Source organism: Nannobrachium achirus (genome assembly GCF_963921795.1).
Source record: "Nannobrachium achirus genome assembly, chromosome: 2".
NCBI classification, from domain to species: domain Eukaryota; kingdom Metazoa; phylum Chordata; class Actinopteri; order Myctophiformes; family Myctophidae; genus Nannobrachium; species Nannobrachium achirus.
Window position 1 is genome coordinate 72323649 of NC_137811.1, and position 16054 is coordinate 72339702.

Genomic DNA, 16054 nt, shown 5'->3' on the forward strand with positions numbered 1-16054 from the left:
AGCTCTATGCAGTCAGTGTGCAGGTACGGTGCAGAGTTATACAGCTCTATGCAGTCAGTGTGCAGGTACGGTGCACAGTTATACAGCTCTATGCAGTCAGTGTGCAGGTACGGTGCAGAGTTATACAGCTCTATGCAGTCAGTGTGCAGGTACGGTGCAGAGTTATACAGCTCTATGCAGTCAGTGTGCAGGTAGGGTGCAGAGTTATACAGCTCTATGCAGTCAGTGTGCAGGTACGGTGCAGAGTTATACAGCTCTATGCAGTCAGTGTGCAGGTACGGTGCAGAGTTATACAGCTCTATGCAGTCAGTGTGCAGGTAGGGTGCAGAGTTATACAGCTCTATGCAGTCAGTGTGCAGGTAGGGTGCAGAGTTATACAGCTCTATGCAGTCAGTGTGCAGGTACGGTGCAGAGTTATACAGCTCTATGCAGTCAGTGTGCAGGTAGGGTGCAGAGTTATACAGCTCTATGCAGTCAGTGTGCAGGTAGGGTGCAGAGTTATACAGCTCTATGCAGTCAGAGTGTGCAGGTACGGTGCAGAGTTATACAGTTCTATGCAGTCAGTGTGCAGGTAGGGTGCAGAGTTATACAGCTCTATGCAGTCAGTGTGCAGGTAGGGTGCAGAGTTATACAGCTCTGTGCAGTCAGTGTGCAGGTACGGTGCAGAGTTATACAGCTCTATGCAGTCAGTGTGCAGGTAGGGTGCACAGTTATACAGCTCTATGCAGTCAGTGTGCAGGTAGGGTGCACAGTTATACAGCTCTGTGCAGTCAGTGTGCAGGTAGGGTGCACAGTTATACAGCTCTGTGCAGTCAGTGTGCAGGTACGGTGCAGAGTTATACAGCTCTATGCAGTCAGTGTGCAGGTACGGTGCAGAGTTATACAGCTCTATGCAGTCAGTGTGCAGGTACGGTGCAGAGTTATACAGCTCTGTGCAGTCAGTGTGCAGGTAGGGTGCAGAGTTATACAGCTCTATGCAGTCAGAGTGTGCAGGTACGGTGCAGAGTTATACAGCTCTATGCAGTCAGTGTGCAGGTACGGTGCAGAGTTATACAGCTCTGTGCAGTCAGTGTGCAGGTAGGGTGCAGAGTTATACAGCTCTATGCAGTCAGTGTGCAGGTAGGGTGCAGAGTTATACAGCTCTATGCAGTCAGTGTGCAGGTAGGGTGCAGAGTTATACAGCTCTGTGCAGTCAGTGTGCAGGTATGGTGCAGAGTTATACAGCTCTATGCAGTCAGTGTGTGCAGGTATGGTGCAGAGTTATACAGCTCTATGCAGTCAGAGTGTGCAGGTATGGTGCAGAGTTATACAGCTCTATGCAGTCAGTGTGTGCAGGTAGGGTGCAGAGTTATACAGCTCTGTGCAGTCAGTGTGCAGGTACGGTGCAGAGTTATACAGCTCTATGCAGTCAGTGTGCAGGTACGGTGCAGAGTTATACAGCTCTATGCAGTCAGTGTGCAGGTACGGTGCAGAGTTATACAGCTCTATGCAGTCAGTGTGCAGGTATGGTGCAGAGTTATACAGCTCTATGCAGTCAGAGTGCAGGTACGGTGCAGAGTTATACAGCTCTATGCAGTCAGTGTGCAGGTAGGGTGCAGAGTTATACAGCTCTGTGCAGTCAGAGTGTGCAGGTAGGGTGCAGAGTTATACAGCTCTGTGCAGTCAGTGTGCAGGTATGGTGCAGAGTTATACAGCTCTATGCAGTCAGAGTGCAGGTAGGGTGCAGAGTTATACAGCTCTATGCAGTCAGAGTGCAGGTAGGGTGTAGAGTTATACAGCTCTGTGCAGTCAGAGTGCAGGTACGGTGCAGAGTTATACAGCTCTATGCAGTCAGTGTGCAGGTAGGGTGCAGAGTTATACAGCTCTATGCAGTCAGTGTGCAGGTAGGGTGCAGAGTTATACAGCTCTGTGCAGTCAGTGTGCAGGTAGGGTGCAGAGTTATACAGCTCTATGCAGTCAGTGTGCAGGTAGGGTGTAGAGTTATACAGCTCTATGCAGTCAGTGTGCAGGTAGGGTGCACAGTTATACAGCTCTATGCAGTCAGTGTGCAGGTAGGGTGTAGAGTTATACAGCTCTATGCAGTCAGTGTGCAGGTAGGGTGCACAGTTATACAGCTCTATGCAGTCAGTGTGCAGGTAGGGTGCAGAGTTATACAGCTCTGTGCAGTCAGTGTGCAGGTAGGGTGCAGAGTTATACAGCTCTATGCAGTCAGTGTGCAGGTAGGGTGCAGAGTTATACAGCTCTGTGCAGTCAGTGTGCAGGTAGGGTGCAGAGTTATACAGCTCTATGCAGTCAGTGTGCAGGTAGGGTGCAGAGTTATACAGCTCTATGCAGTCAGAGTGTGCAGGTAGGGTGCAGAGTTATACAGCTCTGTGCAGTCAGTGTGCAGGTACGGTGCAGAGTTATACAGCTCTATGCAGTCAGAGTGTGCAGGTAGGGTGCAGAGTTATACAGCTCTGTGCAGTCAGTGTGCAGGTATGGTGCAGAGTTATACAGCTCTATGCAGTCAGAGTGCAGGTATGGTGCAGAGTTATACAGCTCTATGCAGTCAGTGTGCAGGTAGGGTGCAGAGTTATACAGCTCTATGCAGTCAGTGTGCAGGTAGGGTGCAGAGTTATACAGCTCTATGCAGTCAGTGTGCAGGTACGGTGCAGAGTTATACAGCTCTATGCAGTCAGAGTGTGCAGGTAGGGTGCAGAGTTATACAGCTCTGTGCAGTCAGTGTGCAGGTATGGTGCAGAGTTATACAGCTCTATGCAGTCAGAGTGCAGGTAGGGTGTAGAGTTATACAGCTCTATGCAGTCAGTGTGCAGGTAGGGTGCACAGTTATACAGCTCTATGCAGTCAGTGTGCAGGTAGGGTGTAGAGTTATACAGCTCTATGCAGTCAGTGTGCAGGTAGGGTGCACAGTTATACAGCTCTATGCAGTCAGTGTGCAGGTAGGGTGCAGAGTTATACAGCTCTGTGCAGTCAGTGTGCAGGTAGGGTGCACAGTTATACAGCTCTATGCAGTCAGTGTGCAGGTACGGTGCAGAGTTATACAGCTCTATGCAGTCAGTGTGCAGGTATGGTGCAGAGTTATACAGCTCTATGCAGTCAGTGTGCAGGTAGGGTGCAGAGTTATACAGCTCTATGCAGTCAGTGTGCAGGTACGGTGCAGAGTTATACAGCTCTATGCAGTCAGTGTGCAGGTAGGGTGCAGAGTTATACAGCTCTATGCAGTCAGTGTGCAGGTAGGGTGCAGAGTTATACAGCTCTATGCAGTCAGTGTGCAGGTACGGTGCAGAGTTATACAGCTCTATGCAGTCAGTGTGCAGGTAGGGTGCAGAGTTATACAGCTCTATGCAGTCAGTGTGCAGGTACGGTGCAGAGTTATACAGCTCTATGCAGTCAGTGTGCAGGTACGGTGCAGAGTTATACAGCTCTGTGCAGTCAGTGTGCAGGTATGGTGCAGAGTTATACAGCTCTATGCAGTCAGTGTGCAGGTAGGGTGCAGAGTTATACAGCTCTATGCAGTCAGTGTGCAGGTAGGGTGTAGAGTTATACAGCTCTGTGCAGTCAGTGTGCAGGTACGGTGCAGAGTTATACAGCTCTATGCAGTCAGTGTGCAGGTACGGTGCAGAGTTATACAGCTCTATGCAGTCAGTGTGCAGGTAGGGTGTAGAGTTATACAGCTCTATGCAGTCAGTGTGCAGGTACGGTGCAGAGTTATACAGCTCTATGCAGTCAGTGTGCAGGTAGGGTGCAGAGTTATACAGCTCTATGCAGTCAGTGTGCAGGTACGGTGCAGAGTTATACAGCTCTATGCAGTCAGTGTGCAGGTAGGGTGCAGAGTTATACAGCTCTATGCAGTCAGTGTGCAGGTACGGTGCAGAGTTATACAGCTCTATGCAGTCAGTGTGCAGGTACGGTGCAGAGTTATACAGCTCTATGCAGTCAGTGTGCAGGTAGGGTGCACAGTTATACAGCTCTATGCAGTCAGAGTGCAGGTACGGTGCAGAGTTATGCAGCATTAACTCAGCAGAGATGAATGGAGTGTGATTCTGCACAATCTGCACATTCGTCAGATTGCTGGGCTGCAGCTGGTGGTTTTATCCCCAGCCAGCCAGCCAGCCAGCGTCTGGCTGAGGGACAGCTGTCCCGGGACCGCTGTGGGGACGGGACGGGGACAGAGACGCTGTGAGACACCCTCCCTGTCACCCTGTTCATGTGACAGCAGGTGACAGTCTGTCCTCTCTGCCTGTGTCCCGCAAACTACTGTTCTGGGAATGCTGCTGACATGACTCTGGAGTCTACAGTATATCACTCCTCTCCTCTCCTCTGCACTGCACTGCTCTGGCTGCCAGTACAGTTTTTTAACGTTGATTTAAAGATTCTCCTCAAGGGGCGTCGCATCAAATTCTGGTCCCTGGGTACAAGGATTCACTGCGGGCCCCCCCATGAATGTTCTTCATAGAATTATTATGCATTATTTTGTGCTTTAACTATTGAAAAATAGTGGATAAACAAGCTTGTAGATCTGCTATTTTTGAAAAATCTGGAAGTCTTTGAATATTTCAAATCCTTCTAAGGTTTTTTTTTGAAAAACCTATGTTTCTATGTCAGTGTGTCTATGTCAACCTTTTCATGTGAAGGACCCCCAAAATGATATCTATTTGGTCGTGGACACCTATCTCAAAATATTTAGTTCCAGGGACCCCCCAGAAGCAAAATTACATATATTCAAAGATTTGCACACATTTTCACGACTTTTAAAAAATAGCAGATATACAAGCTCGCAGCGCGGCACTCGGCCGCGCTGTGAGCTTGTATATCTGCTATTTTTCTATAGCTAAAGTATAAAATAATTAAGGTCCCTTGGGCCCTGGTAACTCAGTCCCACTTTTCCCCCCTTGTGACGCCCCTGTTATCCTCCTCTATATGGATTGTCTTATAAGTACCAGCTCTTATGCCTTAACTGAAAGGCCTGTCCATACTGTCTCCGACCACTGAACTTATCGTCGGAGAGTTCTGACCTTCCGACGTGTAGCTTTCTGAACTCTAATTCGGGGTAATGCTTTTCAGAAGATGCGAGTGACGTCATCTTGTAGTTGAAGCGGACCTTTCTGATGAAAAGTTTGGTGGTCAGAGACAGTATGGACAGGCCTTTAGGTTAAAGGACAACTTAAGTTTTTTACAACAAGGGTTCATATTTTAGATTGTAATTAGAGAAAAGAAAAGACGAGTGTTAAAATGTTTTAATTTACTGTTTTCTATTATTTTAGCCATTTTAGTGGTTTGACTTCAGTGTGCATATTTAACCACTTGCATGCATGCCCCCAACCTGGGGGCATGCATGCAAATCAAAATCGTTTTAAGACTCATCATTTCTTTTCTCTAATGACTATCTAAAATATGAACCCTTGTTATAAAAAAACAACGTTGTCCTTTAAGGCATAAGAGTTAGAACTTAAGACAATCAAAATGGATCCCTTTGTGTTTTATTTTGACTTTACTTTAAACTCCCCCTCTCTGTGACTCCTCCAGGTACTGTGGAGAGATGTCTTCTCTAGCGGTGACCAGTAAGACCAACCTGTTGGAGGTGAAGTTCCACTCAGACGAAGCCTTCACAGATAAAGGATTCCGTGCAGAGTACACCGCCTTCGACCCCAAGGACCGTGAGTAAAAAAACAACAACAAAAGAAACACTTAATAATTTGTGGACCTCCCTGGGGGTCCCGACCCACAGGTTGAGAACCACTGCTCTAACGGGACAGGACAGCGTTCATCAAGTGTCCTCTTAAGACGCTGCGTGCTTAACGGATCACACCGCTGACACACGGAAGCTCCGCTAATCACCAGAGAGCCTGTTTATTGGCTCTGTTTTATTTGCTGCTGTCCCAGCCAGGGTCTCTCTCTCTCTCTCTCTCTCTCTCTCTCTCTCTCTCTCTCTCTCTCTCTCTCTCTCTCTCTCTCTCCTGGCTAGCTCGCCAGGTCCCGGCCGTCCCAAATGGATTTATAATTGCTCTGATGGACGGGGACCGCAGCACACAGCAGTGTGACGGATGGCTGAATAGATGCTGTCACTGTGGCTGGCCGGCTGTCGCTCGCCCCCCTCTCTCTCTCCTTGTTTGTCTGCTGCTCACTCTCACTTACACTAAAATATACCGCTAAAATGTGGAACGCCCTACCGCAAAGCCTTAAAGGAGTCTAAATCCCTAACTTCCTTTAAAACAGCTTTGAAAAAAAAGGGAAAAAAAAAGAATAATCCCTACAGGCGGCTGCCACTCAAAACTGGTAACTTTAAACGTGTCTCCCCTTGACCCTTCCAGTGTAAATACCTTTTATTTGTGTTGTTTTTGTTGATGATATCTACTGTATTAGTACTGTGTTCTATCTGTCTGTCAGTCAATGTTATATGAGTAAAAAAAAAAGGATCTCAATAGAAATAAGCCGCAAGGCCTAATTGAGTTTCCTTTTAGTTGACCTTGTATCAGTGAACTGTACTGTCATGAAACTGCACCTTTCCCAAAATCTCTCTCTCTCTCTCTCTCTCTCTAGGTGTGTCTATGTCTCTCGCTCAGCCTGTCCTAAGCAGTTTGCCTGTAACACTCTCTCTCTCTCTGTGTGTCCCTATGTCTCTCGCCCAGCCTGTCCTAAGCAGTTTGCCTGTAACACTCTCTCTCTCTCTCTGTGTCCCTATGTCTCTCGCCCAGCCTGTCCTAAGCAGTTTGCCTGTAAGTCCGGGATGTGCATCAACAACGACCTGCACTGTGACGGATGGAACGACTGTGGAGACATGAGTGATGAGATGAAATGCAGTGAGTTATACACACACACACACACACACACACACACACACACACACACACACACACACACACACACACACACACACACACACACACACACACACACACACACTGTCCTCCTGACCCCCCTAGGCGTACAGTAACCTCAGTCAATGCTCACTCATTTCTGATATGATTAAAACTGATATGATTAAAACAATATTTTGCTCCTTATGTCTAACCTCATGTCCAGTACAGGACTTACCAAGATCCATGAGTTGAATACCTAGGACTTCCGACCTAAAAATACGTATTATTCCTTGTTCCTTTTAGGCAGGGTGTTTAACTGTACTTGTACTGTACTACATTCTTTTAACTCATATGCTGCTATTTTAAACATAGGCTGAACTGTTTTCCTGCCAAATTGTCCTTACCTTTTAACGTGGGCACGTGCACGCATAGTGCATGATCTGTGCGTGACTCATGTAGTAGACCGGTAGACAAGATGACAGCTTTCAAATAAAAAAAAAAATCCATTGGAATAGACAAATCCGTTGCCAGGCTGTATCCTGCTGAATCCGCCAGTATTTATTTAAGAAAACGTTGGAAACAGCCAGCTGTGCGCTATGGTAAGACGTGGGCACGTTCGCGCACATAGCAGACGATATGTGCGCGGATCATATGCCATACCAAATAAAATAAAACGCGTGAAAAAAAAAACACAGCGGGAAATCTCCGGTTTCGATGGGGATCGCAGGAAATGAGTTAATGTATTGTTGTTATGTTCTCCACTTTCGTCTAATAAAACACTCAATCAAACAATCAAAACCTGCTGATGCCCTGTGTACGTTCTGTGATAATGAGATGATGGAGGTTGTATTCCTCCCACTGATTAACATCTGTAAACCTGTGATGAGACAATAAAAGTGATTCAGGCACGGATACAGTTTGTTTAACCATCATTCATTATTTCTCTCTCTCCCCCCCCCAGAGTGTGGTGCAGACCAGTTTGCGTGTGACAACGGGATGTGTAAACCTAAATACTGGGTCTGTGACCGAGTCAACGATTGTGGGGACGAGAGTGACGAGAAACAATGCAGTAAGTTGCAATAATGTATCAGATGGGCTGTCTTCCTCCAGATATGGGCATTCCCATATGAAGTCCTGTTAGATATATCACAATATCACAACATACAATCTATCTATTAAACGAGCAAACTCACTCACACTCTAACGCTCACGCTTATCCTTGTTTATCTATTCACTCGATTCAGCAACTAATCCCAAGGTTCACATGGTAATGGCCATTAGCATTATACCAACTGGATGGAGCCCGAATTTCATTTCTCCCAAATGAAAGCTGTTTATTAGCGTTTTCTTCCACTTCTGTTCATCTCTACAGCCTGTTGTCAGGGTTACGGTCCGTTCCTCCAGGCCATGGGATTTGTAGCCCCACACACACACACCCCTCTCTCTCACAGTTGGGAATGTGCGTGGTCTCTCTCTCTCTCTCTCTCTCTCTCTCTCTCTCTCTCTCTCTCTCTCTCTCTCTCTCTCTCTCTCACACACACACACGCTTTCACCAGGTGCGTTTTTTGATCTGTCTCATCTTCCAACGGGTATGAAAAACGCACGCACCAGTTACAGTAACTTTCCCCACAACCGACACTCTGCACATATTTTGGAGCACATATCTTCGAACGGGTAAGGTCTAGTATATTTTATGCCCATACATGGAGATCCCTATCTGAACCAGCCACACAGATATGGGCCATGTCTTGTGATATATATATCGATGACATCAGGGATCTTCATATATGGGCATAAAAGGGAATCTGGGGAATACCCATATATGGACTTTTACATAGGCGATGTCACCTGTGATATCACCAGTGATGTGTCAAGGGAACCAACCCATAGACTGTAAAAATGTGTACACACACAGCTTCACGGCTTCATGTCTACACACGGCAGGGGTCTTCAACAGGGGGTCCGGGACCCCTAGGGGGTCCTCAGAGTTACTACAGGGTGTCTTCCAAATCTAATAGAAACTTTTTTTCTCCTTTTTTATATTAACCACTTGAACCCTAATGTCCATATTCTGAGAACTTAAGCCAAAAATAGCAGATCTACAAGCTCACAGCGTTGTGAGTGGTTAAATATCTGAAAACAAATTGACATGAATCGAAAAATACACAGACAATCGCACTGTCAACAATGAAACTATATGGAATCTATGATGTGGGGGTCCCTGCTTCATCTCTCTCTCAACTAAGGGGTCCTTGGCCTGAAAACGTTGAAGACCCCTGACACACGGACAAGCTGTGACATTTCTCATGGTAAACTGCGTCCTTCGGTTGCAATAACTGGAGAAAATATAAATGATATTTACCATCATGCCGTGTGGTCTGAATAGTGGGTTATCAGTAGTGTATGTGTGTGTCCTGACTGCTCAACCACCACCCCCCCCCCCCCCTCCCCCCCCTCCCCCCTCAGTAACCTTGGTATCTGCAGGAGCATCTTAAAGAGGGATGAGTGGCAGAGTAAATAGATGGATGCAGGCACACACACACACACACACACACACACACACACACACACACACACACACACACACACACACACACACACACATAGGTTCACTGTAAACAGATCAAAAGCTTTATACTAGAATGCTACGTCAAAGAACATCAGAAATCACATTTTCTTGGCCTTTTATATGCCGGATTTTCACATTGAAAGGCTTAAGGGAAACAAACACACACCAGACGCGGAGGTGGCGCAGAGGTGGCGCAGAGGCGGCGCAGAGGCAGTGCGTCAAAACATACAGCCCCATTATGTTCAATGAACTAACCCACACCGGCGGCGTCACACTCACACAGACGCGGTTCTGCCACCTCGCCTGCCGCACCGATACGACGCTGTTCTATTTTTCCAGCGTTGCCGCGCGGTGAAAATGTTCTCCCCACCGGGGGAAATGGATGCGCCTTGCGGCACCGCGCCGCATCCAGTTGGTGTTACCGCGTGGCACTTCACGCACCTCAATACTGCGACGCGACGCTGCGCAGCCGCCCGCGTCCGGTGCGTGTTCCCCTTCATAATAATCAGCTCGTAGGCGTTTGGGGTTGGAGCCGTTTCTGTGCTTGTCCTGTGCAGCATGGCGGAAGGTTAGGGACAGTGGAGACATTGAGGGGGACGTCATTGTACAGGACAGCAGCACCCTCACAGACCGTTATGTTAGCTCCTCCCCCTCTGTCATGTGACCATGTTGTTATGTTAGCTCCAGACCCCTAGAAAGAGAGAGTTACGACACTTCCGTTGACTCTCATTGTAAGCGTGGAAAGCTATGGAAGTCGCTAGCTTAGCCTAGCTTACTGGAGCCTGTTCTCGTTCTTAGTGAGCCTTTGCTGCTCTTCAGCCCCGTCCGCCCCCATTATAACCGAGGCATTTTCACTCACTGGTAACTAGGGATGGAGCTCGTTAATTTTTATCGATAATGAGCACCTTATCGATCCTGCTTATTGAGCCGGGCTTTTATCCAGCCCACTATTGAGCATTTTCTAATATTTTGTGGAATGATATGAGACAACAAATTCAGAACATAACTGGTATCTTTTTTTATTGGCCAGTCTGTTGCTGACCTCCATTTATGAAGATGACAATTGACAAAAGTAACAAATATCATTAAAACAATCATTTAGTGTGCAATAAGTGTTAAATGGCTTTATATTATGAATAGTACTGTAATAATTGATCGCCTCTTGTCTTGATTATTTAAACATGACATCATAGGCTGTTATGCTCGATAACAAGCTTGATAAGCCCAAAGCTTATTGATACTGGGTACTCAATAAATCTGTTATCGGGTTATCGAGCTACCCTTGTTTAGGGCTCAATCCCTACTGGTAACTAGACTAAATCACATCTTTTTCTCCCTTTTAATAATGTTGTCTACCTTGGAGAGGCCCGTGAATGAGTTAAAAGGGGGGTGAAAAAGACATGATTTAGTCTACTTTACCAGCGAGTGAAAATGCCTGGGTTATAATGGGGGCGGACGGGGCTGAAGAGCAGCAGAGGCTCGCTAAGAATGAGAACAGGCTCCATGCGACGCCACTTCCGGTCTGCGGCGAGTTCAAAGCGTGACACCACTCTGCTTAAGCCCTTTGCACACAGGCGCGTTTAACCGCACGGATAAAACGGACAATATAATTTTTTGAAAAGAAAACAATGATTATCTATGACCTCATGCACACCGGCTCCGAATTAACCGTGCGACGAGTGGCTGCCGCCGTGCGTTTTTTCTCAATCGAAACCAGTTCGATTTGTGCGTCTTGTCGCATGCGGTAAAAAACTCATCACTCCTTTTATGACTGCTTTTTGGATCCGCAGCGCCGATTCCGCACAGCCTTACACACCAAATCCAATGCGTTTTATTCATGCCGCAAACGAAAAAAACGCAACTGTCCTATGTGCAAAGGGCTTAACACTGCTCTGGTTTGCCCCTCCCCCAGGTTGTGATGACAACGAGTGGCGGTGCGGCGACGGCTCCTGTGTTCCTCAGGACGTGGTGTGTGACCAGAAGAGAGACTGTGGAGACGGCAGCGACGAGTCCTCCTGCAAGACCTGTGAGTGACCACACACACACACACACACACACACACACACACACACACACACACACACACACACACACACACCCACACACACACCCACACACACACACACACACACACACACACCCACACACACACACACACACACACACACACACACACACACACACACACACACAGTGACGAGTCCTCCTGCAAGACCTGTGAGTGAACACGCACGCATGCACGCACGCACGCACGCACGCACGCACGCACGCACGCACACACACACACACACACACACACACACACACACACACACACACACACACACACACACACACATGAGTGAGCAGGAAAATATGTCATCTTCAAGCTCACCACTCTCACTATTTTTGGCACACAGTTAATTATAAATCAGGCGTTATGATGCCATCACGGCACCGGCAAAAATACCTTTTTTTATTTTTTATTCAGTCGACTAAACTATATCTAGTCTGACTAACACTATAGACTAACTAAAACATTTCACATGACTCAATTATGACTTAAACTAAAGACTATGACTAAAACGTCATAAACTTTGACACCGTTTTAGTCATAGTCATAGCTGTCAAAATGAACTTTGTGTGAGTGGATTTCCTTGATTTTAGGAAAAACTGGTTTCGGAAAAGGAGCTTTCCTTCTGGCAACTTCTATACTTTATATCAAGCTTAGGAGAGAGATGTAGGGTGCGTTCGGAAACCCGCACCGGGTGTGTGCTCAGTGTAGTGAGTGCAGTGGGCGTGGCGTTGTAGAGTGCGTTCAGTGTGGCTTATTTACGAACGACCAACAGGCAGCTGTGAGCTTTGTGCTTTTTCACTCTGAACTCTGACTTTCTGAAAAGCAGCAGTTGCTAAGTATGCTAACGATATATTGATATTGAAAGGAGATGTAATTTATAGCATTGGCATACCTGCTGTTAGTTTACACGTTATGCGTGTGAAACTATCAAGCCCAAACGACCAATTAAGCTGCAAATGCTGCATTTTGCGGTCATTTCCTCCATTGTTCACAGCTGAGAAGCATTTGAGACACGGCCATGAAAACCAACCAATCAGAACACCGAACTGCCGCACCACACCGTCTAACCCCATCTTCTGAGTAGGGTTGGTGAGTGCGTGCCGTGCACTCAACACACCAGTGCGCCGCGCACTGGATTTCCGAACGACAACGCACCAAGAGCACCGAATAAACGAACGACAACATGGCACACCAGTGCGTTGAGTGCGCATTTCCGAACGCACCCGTAGTTACAAAGAGTCTAGACGACAGAACATTGTTACATACAGTGTTATGATATAGACCAGTGTGGCCTGGGGGCCAAATTATAAACAGGCCGCCAGCACTGTCAAACAATAATATTTTCCTAGAGTATAATTTTGTCAGGATTCCTTGTTCCCTGTTGTCTCATTCTGAAGAGGTCAAAGAAAGGCTGTTTTGTTGTATGTTCTACCTTGCACATCTGGTTACCTTTGGTAATGTGAAATAAGGCACAGCTATTTATGTTTTGTTCAGAGCACACATCTGACAACAGACCATGGATATTAAATATAGTTAAATAAATATGCAATGCATATGCATATATTATGTATGTGACTTTGTTATGGTCCAAAAGTACATTTTTTAATATTGTCTAATGTGGTCCCCTTTTGAAAAAGTTTGGACACCCCTGATATAGAGAGATATAGCATAGTCTGTAAATAAATAACCCATTGATTTCTATGCTGCAAATAAGATTTTTTTGTTGCCCTTGTATTAGTGTCGCCATCATGGTACATGGTATTACTACCCAAGGAATGCTATTGGCGGTCACGTGCAACTGCAGGGATACATGGGACATACATTTTTTGAGCTTGCTGAAAATCAAGCACTCAAAGAAGAACCATCACAAGCCTATGATCACAAGCCCCTCCTACAGCATACCCTGCTTTAACATCAATTATAACATAAATTGGACTATTATTTTCACTAAACGCAAATCATGGTGATTGAAACAAGACTTTAAATTAGCGACAGGAACCATAAAGTATTTATGACAATGTTTATTAAGGTAAGAAAATCAAATGTAAAAGTTCTGAGAACATGTTGCTTTTGGTACCAGAAAAGCGCAACTAGAGGCCAATCATAGGAACTTTTAGTTCTGTGTTTGCTTCATTTTAAATCTAGACAATTGGCCCCCTGAGATATAGTTACAAAAAGCAGAACATTGTTACATTGTTACATACAGTGTTTAGTTGACATTCTTGTCAGACTCGACATTATGCATGGATAAATGAAACCACCAAATAGAAAGACACACCTTTCTCCTTCTGGAAGCACCTCTACCAAATAGAAAGACACATCTTTCTCCTTCTGGAAGCACCTCTACCAAATAGAAAGACACACACATGCACACACACATGCACATATGCACACGTGTACACGCACAGATCAGCACATGACCCTCAGTGTTTCCTCTGAACTTGGTGCGCAGTTGGAGGTGATTGTGCAAGATGCTGCAATGCAGTGCGTGCACGCGCACACGCACGCACGCCGCACGCACGCACGCACGCACACACACACACACAGTGTGTATAGCTTCTTTCGTGTATCATCGTCCTTGATGATTGGTTGGAGACATTTTATTTCACAAGATGTCTTCTTGTTACTTAGGGGCTGGATGTCGTCTTCTCCCCTTGCTGACATCAGCCTAGGCAGGGTTTGAACCACTCACCTTCCACATGAAGGGCATATGCACTAACCACTACACCAACGTCACGCCCCAGTATAGCTTCCATGTACATATTATTATTTTATTGTATTTTCTGGTTATTCTAGCCTGATTTCCTATGATCCTAGATGACTATTTCTATACATTTGATGTAGACTAATGCATGTCAAACTGGGGGTCCTTGAAATTAAAATGGTTGGGAGTCACTGCTAGAACCGTAAAGCTCTTCTCTAAAGGGGGTCTCTGGCATATCTTTTCAAATGGGGGTCTGCAGGGCCGATAAGTGTGAATTTGGGGGTCCTTAACAGTTTTACTGCCAGATGCTATTATTTATTTATTGGGTCTGGTGCCAGCAAAAAGCAGCTTTCCTTTGCGATGTTATATCAAATTATCTATTGGTTCTTTCTAAACAAATTCATTTTATAATGGACGGTTTAATGTGTACTTTGGCCATACTGGCAGCAGAGGGCAGCCTTATGCAAGAATGAATGTGAATTGGGCCGCTCAGTTGCCATACATTCAGAGCACAGAATCGCATCGGAGCAACAGATCCACAGAAAACAACAAGGAAGTGATTTGGGACTCCATTATTGCTAACGGGCGGTGGATTTTTGAGAGCAGCATTACGGGAGATGTTTGTACTGTACACGGCGGCGCGACCCCCCATCAGCTTTACAGTCATCAGACGAGGTCAAAAGAACGAGCCGTATTGGCGTCGCGCCGCCGTAAAAAAATGGGTCGAACGGGAACGTCCGTCGCAGTAAAAGAGTTAACATGGAAATGTTTGATCCCCGCCCCCCCCCAGCTCCAGAGGCGTGCGGGGACTTCAGCTACCGCTGTGGGAACAAGGAGTGCGTGAACAAGGTGAACGCTGAGTGTGACCGAGTGAAGGACTGTGACGACAACTCTGACGAGGAGCACTGTGGTAAGACGACATATAGCACTCTGTCTGGGCTGCTGTTTCTTTGCAGCGCAATGAATTGACCATATTCACATGGTGGCCATCTTGCCATTTTACCCATTTAGGCCTAGAAATATTGAATGCTTTAACCAGTGAAAAATAGCAGATATACAAGCTCACAGCGCGGCACCGAGTGCCGCGCTGCGAGCTTGTAGATCTGCTAATTTTGAAAAAAAGTCGTGAAAATGTGTGCAAATCTTTGAATATATGTATTTTCAAAGCGAACATTTGTAACTCAAATTTTGCTTCTGGGGGTCCCTAGAACTAAATATTTTGAGATGGGGGGTCCTTTGCCAAATACATATCATTTTGGGGGTCCTTCACATGAAAAGGTTTGAGAACCACTGACATAGTAGTCTCTCAAGAACTAACTGAGCTCCAGTTGAGTGAAAAGGACCTTTTCTTTGACGATGGCTGCCAGATTGCGGACATAGAAACAGAGGTTTTTCAAAAAATCTTAGAAGGATTCAAAAGACACTTATAGAATCGTGTCAAAATTCAAATTTTCACAATTTTTCAAAAATAGCAGATCTACAAGCTCGCAGCGCAGCACTCGGTGCCGCGCTGTGAGCTTGTATATCTGCTATTTTCAATAGTTAAATCATAAAATAATGATACACTATAATGTGTACCCGTTCTGAATGGTTTCAATGAAATGCCACCCCAGCTGCCACCCGGTGTAGGTAAAGTTTTCAAAGCAAATTTCATATGGTCAATGGGAGCCTATGGAGATTACACGCTTCCTGATGATTATGGCCGAGTTGCATCATGGGTTATGACGTTTTTTTGCTCTCCAGCCGCCGCCGCAGCAACTTTTTACCTGGTTACCATGGTAACCAGCTAACACGTCCCTGGACTGATAACGGGGCTGTGGCGTCGCGCCGCCGTAATCCTTATTACGTTCTTGTACGTTTTTTTGGCATCGCAATTGTTTAGGGGTTAACTGTGCGAGTGTCTCCATCAGACCTTGCAGTAAGGG

The 16054-nt window shown here is 46.1% G+C and overlaps 1 protein-coding gene across 1 annotated transcript in view; it reads left to right on the plus strand.

Moving 5' to 3' along the window:
• st14 (ST14 transmembrane serine protease matriptase) overlaps positions 1–16054 on the plus strand; it is a gene marked incomplete at both ends in the record, with an annotated part of 107593 nt that overhangs the window by 76231 nt on the left and 15308 nt on the right. The window contains 5 exons of the mRNA XM_080744203.1: positions 5527–5657; positions 6696–6800; positions 7762–7869; positions 11282–11395; positions 14920–15039. Of these exons, the coding sequence (XP_080600329.1) occupies positions 5527–5657; positions 6696–6800; positions 7762–7869; positions 11282–11395; positions 14920–15039 (578 nt within the window). The remainder of the gene's footprint in view (positions 1–5526; positions 5658–6695; positions 6801–7761; positions 7870–11281; positions 11396–14919; positions 15040–16054) is intronic.